Genomic DNA, 16,361 nt, shown 5'->3' with positions numbered 1-16,361 from the left:
ACAGGTCAAATATGTTGTCCAACTGGGCTCCAGGAGAGCAGAGGCCTCTTCTCTCTTGTTGCCCTAAGATCGCCAGGTCTAGTACACTACTCATAAAGACAGCTCCTACAGACAGCACAAACAGAATGTCACAGTTCTGAAAATGTATACACATTTTCATCAAAAGAACTTTCTCAGACTCACTGAAAATTATCTCCAGTCCTTTGTTCCTGCTCTATAATTTGGGTTATTTGTAGCTATTATCAACTTGAGGATTCTTCCTTTGGTGAAATGAACTCCCCAAGTCCAGAGTGGCCCGACATCAGTTTTAATAGGATTCCAATGCCATAGAATCACCCTCATGTTGATTCCCTGGTCTTTGGCTGACATGTTTGCTATGCTGTTTGCGTATTTTAACTACTACTGTCATGCGTTTGGCTGACGGCTTTCAGCGATTTTTCTGCAATTAAAAAAAAAAAAAAAGTTTTCCTGATAAGCATGCAAATAACCCCTTACACAACATGCATTCCCCAAACTAGTTCTTAGCCCTGGAGCAATCTGTTCATTTCTTTTCTTCCATCAATCAGTATTGTGTTTCGACTTCTGCAAGACCAGCAACGTTAATAACCTGTTTGCATGCGCCTTTATCGCTGCTTGTCATTGCTTCCTGAGACACGTAGACTCTGTCAGGATCTTAACAGTGAACATATTAGATATGTTCTGGGCGCTGGAGATCTGAACCACAACTTTTCCTGGCAATCTCTTAACAGCTTTTCCAAATCTCAGTGTTGATTCTCATGCAACAAGTAACTTCCAGTTTATACTCTGCAATTTCTTCTGTCTTCCACTCTGTCATTTCACCATTTACTCTAAAACCATTATAAAATGAGAAAACTCAGGCAGGCTTCATTCATTTGGGCCTCTCTTATCTACGCCTATAACACCTTCTGAGGACTCAGCTAGGTTACTTAAACACCACTTCATTCTTGGTGACAACACGCTGGTTCTCCTTAAGTACAGCCTGCTCTTTGAGGTAGTTTCCCACAATAATCTTTAAAATAAGTCTATAACACATTGCTAAGACATGACTGGTAAACTTTTAATTCCTTCTTATTTGTCCCTCATGCATTCTTTTTGTATTTCTAAATATTTCTTCATGGGGAAAAAAAAAAAAACTTTTCTCCCAAAATAGTGATAAAAGTATATTTAAGAATATTCAAAACAAAACTATTAGATAATTATATCGAAACCACAGCAGGGATCCCGGATTCTGAACAATGACTATCCAAAACTACAAGTGTACCCCTCAGTTCACATGGCTAGGAAAATGCTTGGGCAGAAGTTTTCATGGATTATCAGTAGAAAGAATTTCCCAAATACAGGTCAAAATGCCTTAGGTAACCTGCTGTGGGCCTAGGTTGAACCAACAAGAATTAAAGGTGAACTGACCAGTTCCTGCAGAAATGAAGAGGACCATGATTTATTTAACACCTACTATGTTTCTGACACGGAGCTCTGGTGGCACAGTGGTTAAGCACTTGGCTGCTAACCGAAAGGCTGGCATTTCGAACCCACAAACCATTACGCAAGAGAAAGATGTGGCAGTGTACTTCTGTAAAGATTTACAGCCTTGGAAACCCTCAGGACAGTTCTACTCTGTCCTGCGGTCGCTATGAGTTGGAATTGACTGGATGGCAATGGGTTTGGTTTTGGTATGTTCCAGGCACTACTGAACAATTAAATCATGATCATCTACATCTAGGATTAAAGGCAGATCATTAGGCTGGATGTGTGTTTTCAGTCAACCTAACCAACTCAAAAATTTGCTCAGTTATCATAAATCTCTTAAACCAGAAGTCAGAAATGACATAGTGTTTGCTTTCCTGCTAGATTCCAAGACGGCCCCCAGTGATCTCCAACTCCTGGTATTCATGCCCTTGTGTAGTCCTCTCCCTCGACACTGTACCAGGGTTGGTCTATGCAGAAGTAATGGGATGTTACTTTAAGTTATAAAACATTTCAACTTTCATCTTTTCTCTCTCTCTCTTTTTCTCATTTCTCTCTCTCTCAGATCACTTGCTCTGGCAAAAGCAAGCTACCATGTTGTGAGCATCACTCTGGAGCGGCCCCCATGGTGAGGAATTGAAGATTCTGGCCAATACCCAGTAAGCCTGTCAACAACCACGTAAGCGAAGCTGTAAGTGGATTCCCCCGCCCCAGGAGAGTCCTGAGATGACTGCAGCCCAGGCTGACAGCTTGACCCTGAAAGACCATGAATTGTCTAGCTAAGCTGCTCATGGATTCCTGAGCCAGCGTGACATTATAAATGTTTGCTGTTTCAAGCTGCTAAATTGTGAGGTAATTTGTTACACAGCAGCATGCAAATAATGCATCTACAGTATCAAGTCCATTACAGGTGATTAGTAATTACGTGTTGTATTGGCGAAAGAAGTAGGTTTTTGAAGAGTGGTTGGTGGTTCCAGAAGAAATGGAGGTATAATCAGTAGTATGAGAGGATTCAACAAGAAGTCTCCGGTTTTGACAGCTTATGTATGGAAAAAGGGCTTGATAAAGCAACTCATCACAGGCTAACTAAGAATGGTTTTGAAGCCCTTCTGTAAAATACCTAGGGCCTGTCACAAACCAATGGGTCAAGAAGAGAGAGGAGTAACTCACAGATTGGAGAAGAATCTATAGACCATACTTTCTCTAGCTAGGTTATGCCCTGACTATTGTTTAAGACACTCTTCTAAAGAGATTCCTGAGCCCTAGACTTCTTTCTACTAGCTCAAAACACTGCAAGATCCCAGAGCCAACCCTGAAAAGCCTCAATATTTGAATAGAAAATTTTATGACTGAGGAATATCTGGATAGCGAGACAGAATGGGAAGAAACGTTTTGGACAAGAATTAGAAATAAAGAGATACCAAGAACAAGCTCATTTTTAAAGAAGAATGTGTTAGTAAATCTCACTGGAGTGGAAAGGTAAGCAGGGAATTGTGGAAAATGGACCGGAAAAGGTAAAGTGGGATCAGAACGTTAAGAACGTTGAATGTTAGCCAGAGGGTTTGTATCAATGTGTGTTAACAGGGAAATGACATGATCAGAGAAACAGTTTAGCAAATTAACCTGGTAAAAGCATACAAAATGGATTGCAAAATACTCAGACTGGAGACAGGAGGATACCCGAGAAGGGGAAGCAGCAGCATAAGCATCTAAGTGATACAGACATGAACTGAGTGCATGCAGGTACAGACAGCTGTTTTGGATCTCTTTTACTAAAGTTCACAGCCATAGACTTTCAGAGAAGGAAATAATTCTAGAAATCTAGAAACCAAATCCAGAGAGATTAAATGATGCACCAAAGTTAACAACCAGTAAATTGGAAAATGAGAATTTGAACTAATTTCCAAGGGGTAAGGATGGAAGGAGGAGTTGGTTTTGATTTACTTGATCCCTGAAAACAAACTATCTGAAGGTATCTGGATAGCACCTAAGCCAACAGAAATATGACCATCACTTTCCATATTTTCTTCAATGATAACCTGCATCCTTCATACCTTCAGAAGTTTGGACAACAATATTACAATACATAGCGAAAAGACATTCCTTTAGTCTTTCTTTGAAAATTCCAGTTAAATAAGCCTCATGTTCTCTAATTCATGTAAGTAGCAGGAAAACAAATCAAATCAAATATCTACTGTATATTATTTACAGGATTGAATTTAAATATCAAATGGTAACGTGAAACCCTTGTAAATATGTGAATCTGCTGATTCGAAACAGCATTTCAGGTGGAACATAATTTCAATTCAAGAAAAGCCTGTGGAGGAATAATTGGGTTTTATCTTGTTAATACAGATATGTACCCATGTATAACTGCTGACTTTCAGAAGGTGTTTCCAAATTGAATCTCAATAGAGCAGTAAGATAAGTAGTGTAAAGTGGAGAGAGGGAGAGAAAGATGAGAAGGCGTTGACATGTCACCAATATTGAGAAGTTATTTTGGGACATGTAATGTTTACTATAAATACACTATGCTTCTAGTCTATCCTGAAACTGCCGATTAAAAGGTGTATTTCCAAATAAAAATCAATTAAGAGATTGGCTTCAAAAATAAGGCTTCCAGCCTAGCAAAGTACAAAGAAGAAACACTCAAGGCAAATATGTACCATTCACTAATCAAATTTGCAATCCTCTTTAATGCTTCCAAGATGAAAGCATTTCAAGGAACACTGTTCACTCCTCCTCGTCTTCACCCTCCATTGTACTTCTCTGGTCAGAACCAATGCACACACTAATATTTACGGTAGAGAATGAGCCCACATTTGCAGAGGCTTTCTATAAATCAGAGAAGGGTTAAGTAATCTCCAGTTAACATCACTAGCCTGGTAAATTACAGACTGTTCCTCTAAAAGTAACCATATTCATCAAATTTCTAGAACAATCTTGTCAAGTTGCCAAAAAAAGTTGAGCTGAATCTTTTGCTGAATGCTTCTAAAGATTATTTCATTTAATGCTGACTAAATAATCCTCAGATTCACTAATACGTGAAATGGATTGACACAAGAGCTGCGACAGTGGGCTCAAACATACCAACAGGGGTGAGGACAACGTTTTGTTCTGTTTTACATAAGGTCGCCATGGGTTGGAACTAACTCAATGGCAACTAACAGCAATAACGTCACGTTACAATTTTTACAAGTCACTTTTTAATATTCTTTCTCTTAAAAACTGATCATTTGTCCATTGTTTGTACAAATACTCTGTGATTAAGAAGATGAAGAAAGTTAGAGCGGCAAAAGGGAGGTTGATGAGAAAATTTGGGGACAGATGATGGTGATGTTGAACATGATAAACATGCAGAATGTCAATGAATTGTAAATGTGAAGAATGTTGAGATGGCAGATACTTCATTACACATATATTTACCACAATTTTAAAAGGAGAGAGATTTATGGATAAATACCAGAATGGTTTGGCACAACACTTTGAGACAAAGTATGCTTACTATAAATAATCTAAGTTATCTGGTGGCCAGTATATCAGATGGCTTGTTCATTTATTCATCCAAGAAATATTCATTGATGCACTTACTAAGTGGCAAGTTCATTTATTTTTTATCTACAGAGCCTACCATAGGCCTGGACTATATTAGGAGTTCAATAAATATTTCTGGATAGGCAGGCTTCTAGCAAGTACTAAAAAAAACAATGAAAACTCAGAATTCTATACTATAGTCTTTTAATTGTTAATCATCGTAGTTATTATAAATCATATTCTCTGCCATCAGAAAGTTTATCTCTATTTGGAAATAATAGAAAGATATAAGTGACTAGAGAACAATTCAAGATGAAAGTGAGCTACTGAATCAGGTAATTATTAAGGAGAATCATTCATTCAACAAAATTTCTCACCATAGACTTTCTTTAAACAATCAACTTTCATAATCAATTCTTAATTGACTATTTCTGAAAATAACCTCAATAAATATATACTGCACCTTTTCGATAATATAGTTGCTGTATAGCAAGTGGTATATTGGAAGGAAAAAGTTAGATGATTATATTAGAAACCAAGCTACATCTTTCACTTAACGTAAATGATTTAAAAGTTAAGAGTTGAGACTTAACCTAAGCCACCATATAGTCAATATATAATTCATTGGATCATTTACTCATTCAGAAAACACTTACTGAGCAACTGTATTCTAGGCAATAGACTAAGTAATTGCCCCTCACTTCATGTCTGTATATTCCCTTCACCACCTTAAAATCTTGCAATTTCAGTAGTGATATCATATGGCTTTGAGGTTAACAGTGGTAGCATTAATACTAATACAACCAAAAAACTTCATTTATCAGAAGTAGGCCACCTGAATCAAAGCCATTTTATAACAAGTTGTTATATTTTAAGAGCTCAGTTAATCAAAATTTAGATATATTTTAGATAAACTGAATGTGATCATTCTGAAAAAAATGAGTATAAACCAAGTCAAATATTTAAATCTTCATTTAAATTATATGCCAATCAGATTTTTTAGGTTATATGATTGAAATGGCATTATACATTTCAGCAAGACTGAAGTACCTTTTAATGGATGCAATCAATTTTCCGGTTTATTGGTTCACTCTATCAGTTAAGAATGGAAATATGATTTTTAAATAAGATTGTTACAGTTTATACGCTGCTGACCTTGAAGGTTTACAGAAATGTTCCATTTAATTTAATGTGTAACCAAAATTTGTAATTTTTATAGATAAAGCACATAATCTATTTTGTCAATCAGATTAATTTTTTAAGTCAGTTATGTTCTTAAATCAAAATCAAACAACAGTAATTATCCACAATTTTATAAATCTTTTTTTGTTTTAAATTTCTAATCCTGGAAGAGGCAGAAGAATTGATTTTGAAAAACCAAGGTTGACTCAAAACTACCTAGTTTGATAAAATAGCCTTTGAATGTTCTGCCAACCTAGGTATTAATATTAAGAACACTTCTGCCTCTGTCGCGTTGGTCTCTACATACTTCCACTAACATTCTCATTTTCTTTTGTTAGAGGAATGAGTTAGAAGCAAACTTCAGTATTAAGAAGAAAAAAACCACAGGCCTTCTGCTAATTTTTATTATGTGTTGAGTACATGAAAGAAAAGTTACTGGTTTCCATATAAACAACTTACTGAGGTCACTACTGGCTGGACAGTTCTTACAGACAATGGGAGAAAGGAGAAGGAGATAGTTTTATTGGGCTAGATTTGGATTAAGACTGGGTCCTAGTCGTTGATACAGGTGGGTAGGGCCGAACAACAATAATGGTAGTGGGAAGCCCAATGGGACCCATGTCTATTTCCCATTCAAGGACAGGCTCTAACAGCAAGGAAGAGTTTGAGGATATCAATTCCAAGAGGGAGAGTGCGTACAGACAAGCACTGAATCCAAAGTGAAGGGCCAGGCCAGTCCAAGGAAGCAGATTCAGAAAGAAGGGGGCCCTTACAGGACAGCTACCAAGAAGCCATAGCAAGGAATGGAGCTGTGGAAGGTACTGAACTGATATGAACCCCTAAAAAACCAATGCCATTCTTGTGAAAGGACCCTAGGCCCACATTTGTCAGACTTTGTAGACGAAAACCCTTTGACCATAAAACAAACAACAGTGTTTTGAGTAATTCAGTAACATAGCCCCTTATGATCTGAGAGTGATCATCGCAAAAACTTTTCTCGGGGTAAAAGTGTAATTGGCTACCGATCAATAAGTAATTTCTTGCAAAGGGAAAAAAGCTCTTGTTTTCTTTTTTATTTATTTTTTGAAGTTGGCAAGGTTCTTAAATCAGAACTGAGCAAATATATTTAGAAAGTTGAGATTACTCTAAACAGCAAGATTCCTTACTGCACTAGTTAAGTTTATCTCAACTGATCATTTATTTATGATGCCATGAAAAATCCAGATGCTTTCAATTTCAATTGTTGGATATTTGCTGAAAGGCTGCTGAAATTACTTTCCCAGGGTTCCCATTTTGACAGCTGCATTTTGAACTGAAAATTTACAATGGTTCAATAATGGTTGTGCTGAGGCTTCCCTCCCCAACCCCCAAGATTAGCAATGAAATTCAGTCCTTGTGGTCAGTTCAAATCTCTCCTCAGCTTATTGGAAATTCTAGACGTCTGATGCAAAACAGATTAAGAAAATAAATGAGAAGTAACCCCTGTAAAAGTCTGTGTTAATGTATTTTTTTGTTTGGCGTTTCCTAATCGCGTTAGGACTAGTGCATAAAGGCCAGTTTCTACGAAGTAAGAACATGATGAGCTAACCACATATGCTTTGAGGCATGGGTGCTGGGAAAGAGAATTTATAGGGATAAACAAAAATAAAACAAGACAAATTTAAATGATCATATAAGGGAGACTCCTTATATCCCAAGGGTAAAAAGTATATGTCTCTTGAGACTTATATACTTCCGGAACCTTCCAGAAGATAAAGACTTTAGACCAAGAACCACAAGGATTTAGACTTTTTGAAGCTGTGACACATTCCCATATTTGTTATTGGTATATATCAATAAAGTATTTGTATCTCTTTAAAATGAAATTAGGACATTAAGAGTTGCAACTATACTCATTAGTATTTCTTTGCACACAGAGACAGAGGGAAAAGTCTCCAAGCTATAAAGTTAGTTATGGCAACCTTAGAAGAAAAAAAAAGCTTTTTATTCATGAACTATTGTTGACCTTCTACTATGTGCTGGCTAAATTCTTGTGGGAGGCTTAGAACTACAGGAAAAAGAACAGTCCTAGGCCGAAAATGACCAGACAACAATGATTTTTCCTGATACTTTATGTATCCCAGTGAGTGCAAGGTGGCATAGAAACAGTCTTCTGCCATTTTTCTTCAAATCACGAAATATCTGCAAATTTTCTACTTCATGTTACTTTAGATACTTTTTTTTTTTCTTGGTAAGAAAAGATGTAGGGAAACTCACTCCAGATTATTTGATGTTACCAGTATTACAACCTCTACTTCTAGCCAGATGGAATAGTATCCACTGGGCAATAACATATTTTATTAATTTGGCAAGTCTGCTTAAAGACAATAAAACCACACAAACACACATTTAAAAAAAAAAAAAAAAACCCTTCTGTTGAACACAGAATTCAGAGGAATTCAAATTTAAAAAAAAAAAAAAAGTTTCTATTGTAAAGAACATGCTTAACAATACTAATAGATGTAAAAGGTATAAAGCTTTATTATCTCTAGACTACATCCATGCTTTCTATACCAAAGCACTGGTTACTGAGGGAAGGAAACTTCCAAGAGATAAGATTATATATAAGTGATTTGCAAAAAGCTAATAGTAAAAAGTAAACACTGAATCTTATTTAAAAGTACTTACTATATGAAGCTCTAGGTAGTCACCCAGGCCTGAAGAACTGTCCACTCGCACCAGTATAGCTTCTTTCTGAACAGTGCTAAACCCGATGGCCAGTCTGTCTGCCCGTGTACTTGGTCGGTCATTAGGAGGCCACTTATACGTGATCTGTCCACCGCCTTTGCTAAAGATATACGTTGTCCCAGCTGGAAAACAAAAATCAAAACCAATTACTCTAAATACATCAAGTCACCACAAAATTATGGCAAAGCAAATAATAGGTTTCAATCAAATAAGGTCAAGAAAGAGAACAGAGTTGGTTCAAAAGAAACAGAGAGGCAGCTCAGTTTTTCATACATTCATTAAATCTACCAGCAGGTGTTTCAGAACAAATGGGATATTACTACTGCTTTTTCCATGGAGTTGGACAAGCATGGAATGTAATGGGGTTTTATTTATTCCTGACACTTTTAAAGATATACTTCAGTAGGAACACTGACTTTGGAAGCTTCCAAAAGCAGCAGAAACATATATCAACTTGTTTTTGAAACAAGAGCTGCATGCAGATGTGACAGGGTCATACAGCACAGCAGAGCAAATCGCAACAAATATGCTATGAATTAACTTTTATGGGGAAAGGGTCTATTCACATGTGACAGATGATAACTAACGGATGAACAGCCATAAGCCCCAGTAGTCATGTCAAGAAAATACAGATAATAGATCACATCTACAGAAGTCAAGTCTTATTTAACAAGCCTCATCTAGTAGCTGTCAAACTATCCGGCATCATAAAAATACCCATTTTTTTTCCTAAAGCAAACACTAGTCTTACAGGACTAAGAATAATGGCACGGCCTCATTCAGTGAGTGTTCTAATTTTACTTTATGGTGGTGATATCAGTAAATTATCCATCTTAATTTAAAAAGAGTTTTGTTCCAAACAAATTTATTGAGAATTTATATACAATTACTTCATTGCACCAATGGCATCTATGTCATTGGCTGCACTATGATGTATTGTTTGAGTCAGAGTATTTAGAAGGGGCATGAAAAGGTATATATAAGGGAGAAGAGAGCTTCCTCCACACTAAAGGGCTCCAGAAAAATATTTAGTTTTCCCAGAAACTGTAGAATAGACTTTACAGAGGAGAGCATAGCCATCTAATAACAAAGGATGCCAACAAATACTAATTGTGTGCATACTATATGCTGAATGTGGTAAGGAAAGCAATGAGAGAGAACACTGAACGTTAGGCCACCAAACACCTTGTGTTTATGGACAGGTAGCTTCTACCAAGAGTAAGCCTTATGTGCAGAAGTCGTGTGTACAGCAGTATGTCCTCAAGATACCTACCTAGACATTAAATCTTTGTGACTAGCAAGTTCACCAGTTACTCAAAGCTGACTCACTGTCACGTGCGTGTACATTTAAACAGCTGATAATATCAACTTTGTGGTCTTTTTGTATTTTGTGGCCAACCATTTTTTGCTTTCACTCCCAGACATTTCCAGAAGCCTTTGAGAAATGTCAAAGACCTCTACAATGTGGCTATTGAGTCTGATGGTAAAAGTCCTCGCTATGTCGATCTATCCCAAGAACCGTATCAAAAACCAAACCTATTACCATTGAGTCGATTCCACCTAATAGCGACCCTATAGGACAGAGTAGAACTGCCCCACAGGGTTTCCAAGCAGCAGCTGGTGGATTCAAACTGCCAGCCTTCTTGGTTAGCAGCTGTAGCACTTAACCGCTATGCCATAGTATTAAAAGTAAATGCTATAAACTATAATCTTGTAAAAATGCAATGACCTAGAGGCTGAGCTCTATTAATTCTTTTGGATACCAATGCATGCAAATAATTCTCTCTCCCCTGTGAAGAAAGGTAAGTTATATTTCACAGGCACCAGCCAGTGCTCACATACATATACACACACACAAAAATTCCAGAATATCCAGACATACATCAGAAAGGCCAGAGCTTTCCATAACCATTTATGATCTATAACATCAGAAGTTTGTTCAATAGGATATTAATAAGAAAGTACTATTTGATAAATATTTTTCTGATTGGTATTGTTTTCAGGTGATTAAGTATTCAATGTTTAAGTAAAGCCTATGTCCATAAAAATAGGACAAGGCCATATAAAAGTGAAGGTTTCTTTAATAGGAGGGATGTAATGAGTGCTAATACTTTATAATTAATTTTATTTTCCTCCCTTTAATTAGCACACTCTCTAATGACTATTCATGTGAAATGAGAAAAAGTAGAGATGCTATGAACAATATAAAACATATCTAAAAATGCAGATGAGTAAGTTTTCCAGAATCGGCCAAGGAGAGTAGTGTTGCAAAGTAACAATAGCTTACATTCTGTAGTGATTTTTAACATTAAAATTTACTTTCACAATTATTCTTTCATTTCTTCTCTAGTTCTGCATGGAAGGTAGGGCAAGCATTACTCCTTCCCTGTCATATTCATGGAAACTAAGTCATAAGGATTGACTTGTTGTCTAACTATAAACTTAGTTAAGTGCCAGAGCTGGTACTAAACCTAGTATCTCGACTCCTACTTAAGCATTTTTTTTACTATTATTACAGAGATGTTTCTGTCATCATAACAAGACAGTCAAGAAAAAGTTAATTGGATATGTCAGTATGAATTTATCAAAGCCAACTTTTATCATATTTGAATGTCTCATATCCATAAAGTGACATTTGCACCCCATGATCACATATTCTCCTTTCACCTCACATACTTTTTAAAAATAAAAATAACATGTGAATGTGAAATGACAGGACATTCAATATATGTAGATTAACATTTGGTTTATGGTATACTTCCCAAACTTACAGAACTATAAAAATTTCTAGTTGCTCAGCTGCAGAAATTGAGGATAATAATTTAAAGGTTTACACATATTTTCAGGAAGGTAAATGTCACAATACAAATATCGTGATTCAATATTTGGTTTCATCTCATATTCCAACTTTTTCCAAAAAGTGTTCAGACTTCGCAACTACCACGCCATTGTCCAATCTGTCCTGCCTGTACAGACTTTCCAGGTCTTTAGGTTTCACCAAGACAAAGCAAAAATGATTGCATGACTGTATGTCAAACGTTGCAATTTTTTCTACTTTAATTCTTTCCAGATGTAACTGGAGAGAAGTCCCTTCCTTTTCTTCTCTATGCACAGTAGTGCACTGTGATGTACATTCTCATCAGCTCATTTCATACGAAGTTCAAGAATTAGGTAGCCAGCTCCCACACAGCTCTCTTCTCCCTACCTCTATATGCATCATGGCCTTCTTTTATAAACATTGGTTTGGTCAAACTCTACAAAATCTCCTATGTTCCTAACACTCGCTTTCCATCAAGCTAGAAAATGAGCAAATGAAGCCATTTTGAAAAATGTGTAGCCTTAAAAATATGAGGACATTCCCATAATCAAATAGAGTGGGTGAGATGATTTAAGTTTACAAATGCATTTCCTTTAATATGCATCTTTCTGAGCCAAGGATATGGTGTATTTACTGCAGCAGAATAGCTTACAAGTTAAGAATGTAAGCTCTGGACTGAAACAGACCTGGATTCAAATTCCACTCGTATCATTTACTAGCTACATGACCTTGACCAAGTTATTTAATTTTCTCTAAGTCTTGAGATTTGTATCTGGAAAAAAATGGGGAGAGCAATGCTATCTACCTCATAGAGCTTCTGTTGGGATTAAATAAGATATTGCACAATAACATCTTAGACCAGTTCCTGGCACATGGCAAATATTCAATAAATTTTAAAGAGAATAAGTGGTGTCTGTATGTGTATGTGTGGGTTGCAAAAATATAAAATTAACTGAGTAACATTGCAACATTTTTGGTTTGTTTTAATAAAAGGACCTTTCGAAATGTAAGAAACAGTCCAAAATTGTGAGTATGTGTGTGTGTCTGTTGTAAAAATATAAAATGACTGAGTAGCATTACCATAAACCCATTGCCGTCGAGTCGATTTTGACTCATAGCAACCCTGTAGGACAGAGTAGAACTGCCCCATAGGGTTTCCAAGGAGCGGCTGGTGGATTTGAACTTCGGACTGTCTGGTTAGCAGCCGAACACTTAACAAGTACACCACCACGGCTCCAACATTGTTTTATTTTAATATAAGAACCTTTAGGAAAGTTTGATGCATTTCACAGTTGTCTTCAAATCAAATGCCTCTTTCAAAAAAATGACTTTTCTTACATCTCAGATTTGATGAGTCTATCCAGTATTTTATTCCTTGGATTAGCACTTTTTTTTTTTTACGTGAACCAATTATATTATTATTTACATTTACTGATAGCTGACAATGGAAGGGATATTAAATTACATCAAATGGAAGCTTTCATGAGAAGAAGACTATGAGTTCATCACCATAAGACATCTAATGGTACAACTGATCGTGGCAGCGAGATGCAAAAATTTCATTACGATCACTGAATACAGGAGAAAGTCTACACAAAATAAACTGCAACTTAGCTTCATTTTTTTTTTAATTTTACATTTACTAAAACAGGTTTCACTTTATTATATAAGTGAATTCAATGTGCAGCAGCAGTACATCTCAATCACAGCTCCAAGCTTTTTATCAATACGGAGAGGAACATGGAGGAACGTGTCGCCTTTATTATTTATGCACATTTCGATATGGCAAGCATTAAGACATCAGCGCCATGACTACTAATGGATTTGTTGCAAATTAACCTTGACATCCATCACATTACTGAATGTATGGATGACTCAAGCCTAAAGTGGTTTTCAGCAATCCCCACATTTAAGTCTGTATTACTCACTCTAAATTCATTAACAAAGCTGGCTCCATCAGATGTAACTTCAGCAGAGTCTATATTCTTTACACTGTGGCAAATGTTGGTAAAAATTATACTTGGGATCTCATTTCCAGTGTCTGAATTCCCTGTGATGTTATGATAGCTTTTGTTTGTTTGTTTTGTGCTTGAACATACTGTTTACAGAAAGGGCTCTCTCACCTCCCGTTCCTTCTTGCCAACGATCTCCTGTCTACCTGTGTCCACTCAGCCTCACCTCGTTTCTGCAAAGACTAATACATTCCCTGAAATGGATTGAATCTTTCTAAAAACCAAAACCCATCAGCATGTATGGGTCTGCTCAATTATTGGCTGCTCTGATCCTTGTTACACGAACAATAACATAATTAATTCCTGAATAGATTAGCTTCTAAGTCGTAACATAAGTATATGAATAAAAGGTTCTTTTATGAAAGCCTATAATTCTTCAAATGTCATCATGTAGCCAACATGAAACATTCAGGTCATTATGATCCTATTAAATGTAACAAGGATATAACACTTTTTTCCCGGTGAAGGTTTGCCAGGCAGTTAAACAAAAATGAAAATGAAGCAATTGTAAATAAGGGGAGTATTTTTCCCTCCTATAACCTTGTGAAAAGGCTGTTGTTAAAGTTAAATTTTCTAAACAATTTCTACCCATGTGCAGGTATTCTTTAAAGTCCATAAAAAGCAAAAAGCAGTAGAAGATCACCATGTATGCAAAAAGTTTCAGGCCAGGGTAGAATGTCTAAAACTGATGAAACTTAAAAAGAAAAAATCTTAACAATCACACGCACACTAAAGCGGTCACAGTTTATTACAGTTCATTATTTACTTTTCTAAATCGTTATAAACTCTTTGCAAGATCACAGGAATCATTTCATACAATAGAGCATTATAAAGCTTCCCAATTCCTAAAAGCTCATATGAGGACATTAAAAACTCAGGAAAGATGGGTATTACATTGGGAGAGATTACTGGAATCAAAGAAACAGGAGTGCCTACACATGCGCGCACACACACACACACACACACACACACACACACACACACACACATCAGTTGCCACTGAGTCCACTCCAACTAATGGCAACCTCCACGTGTGTCAGAGTAGAACTGTGCTCCAGAGGATTTTCAATGGCTGACTTTTGGGAAGTAGATCACCAGGGCTTTCTCTTCATGCACCTCTGGGTGGACTCAAACTGTCAACCTTTTGCTTAGCAGTTGAACACATTAACCATTTGCACCATCCAGGCAATCAACTCTAAATCTAAAAATTAGGAACAACAGTGACCAATATTGAAAACTAAGAGACAGCTCCCAATGTTACCTACGCATCTTAGGGTGCAAAAGAAGCTAGGAAAGGAAGAAGAGAATAAATAAATAAATCCAGTCTCTGAACTTGGCAGAACTGGAGGTTGCATTACAACTAAGAGGCTAAAGAATGAGACACGGTTTTTACCCATGCATCTTTGAGAAAGAATGCAAGTACGTCCTCAATAAATGAAAGAGGGCAAGAACCATGGCATGTCAGTGAAATGACAGATACTGGGCCTGAACTCTAAATCAGACCAAAGCCAAGAAAGTCAAGAAGAGTTTAACTAATTCCAAAACAATGAAAGCCTTATCAAATTATCTCATGACAAAATTGGAGATAGAAAGAACAATGGGAGGGTTGTCACTTACAGCAAGTTGTAGGTTGTGGCAGAACATTAGAATCTTAGGAATTAAGGAAGTTTATTGAATTTTAAAAACAAAGTGTTAAGTATTTAGTAAACTGAATGTAAATTAAAAAACACAGGGAGAGTCAAAATTGTCAGTGACCTGTTTTCATGCATGGGGATTTCCTGAGAGTCATTGTCCTCCATCAAACACCAATCATGAACTTGGTTCAAGATCTTTCACAAAGATTCTTGAATATCATGAAAATCAGAAAACTGCTAGACGTATAGGATTCCTGAGGACTAGGCATGCAAAATTAATGTTTCCCAAACTTTCAGTGGGAACTAAGAAGGCTGAACCACCCAGACCCACAGTAAACCTGGGAGGTGGAGCTGTGAAAGCAGAGGAATTCTCTCCAATACAGCAGCCCACATAAGAGTCCGCTCTGGCCCAGCCAACATACCATCTTACAAAGAAGAAACAGCGTGTGATTATTCAAGAAGAAATTTAAGAGAAATGAAACTATCAAGAAACTGAAATAGCAAAAAGCTATTGTGATTCCTATGATGGCAAGAATTACTTTTCCCAAAGATAATTTCAATAGTAATTACGCACTTCAGTGAGAAAATAAAAAAAATTCCCCTCTTGGCTGTTGGCCCAAAATTTTTCTCTAATAAAAATAGTTCTCTAATAAATAGTCTATATTTTTATAAATGCAACATATATGTATATATGTACATATATATACACACAAGCACACATACACTTTTCTCTAATAAAAATAGTTCTCTAATAGTCTATATTTTTCTAAATGCAACATATATATATATAAACACAAGCACACACTTCTCTCTAATAAAAATAGTTCTCTAATATTATTAGAGTCCATATTTTTCTAAATGCATCGTTAATACACACACACATATAAAAACAAAAACAAAACAAAACCCATTGCCCTCAAGTCTCTCTCAATCTCTCTATGTATATATATATATATATATATATATATA

General features: G+C 36.3%; 1 protein-coding gene across 14 annotated transcripts in view; it reads right to left on the bottom strand.

Moving 5' to 3' along the window:
• Positions 1 to 16,361, bottom strand: part of NRXN1 (neurexin 1) — a 1,216,111-nt gene that overhangs the window by 325,272 nt on the left and 874,478 nt on the right. For all 14 annotated transcript variants that reach the window (XM_023735226.1, XM_023735234.1, XM_023735242.1 and 11 more), the window contains one exon: positions 8,869 to 9,050. In XM_023735226.1, the coding sequence (XP_023590994.1) occupies positions 8,869 to 9,050 (182 nt within the window). The remainder of the gene's footprint in view (positions 1 to 8,868; positions 9,051 to 16,361) is intronic.

The sequence above is a fragment of the Trichechus manatus genome, unplaced genomic scaffold, assembly GCF_000243295.1.
Source record: "Trichechus manatus latirostris isolate Lorelei unplaced genomic scaffold, TriManLat1.0 scaffold00005, whole genome shotgun sequence".
Classification (NCBI taxonomy): Eukaryota; Metazoa; Chordata; class Mammalia; order Sirenia; family Trichechidae; genus Trichechus; species Trichechus manatus.
This window is presented reverse-complemented; position numbering and strand designations above follow the sequence as displayed.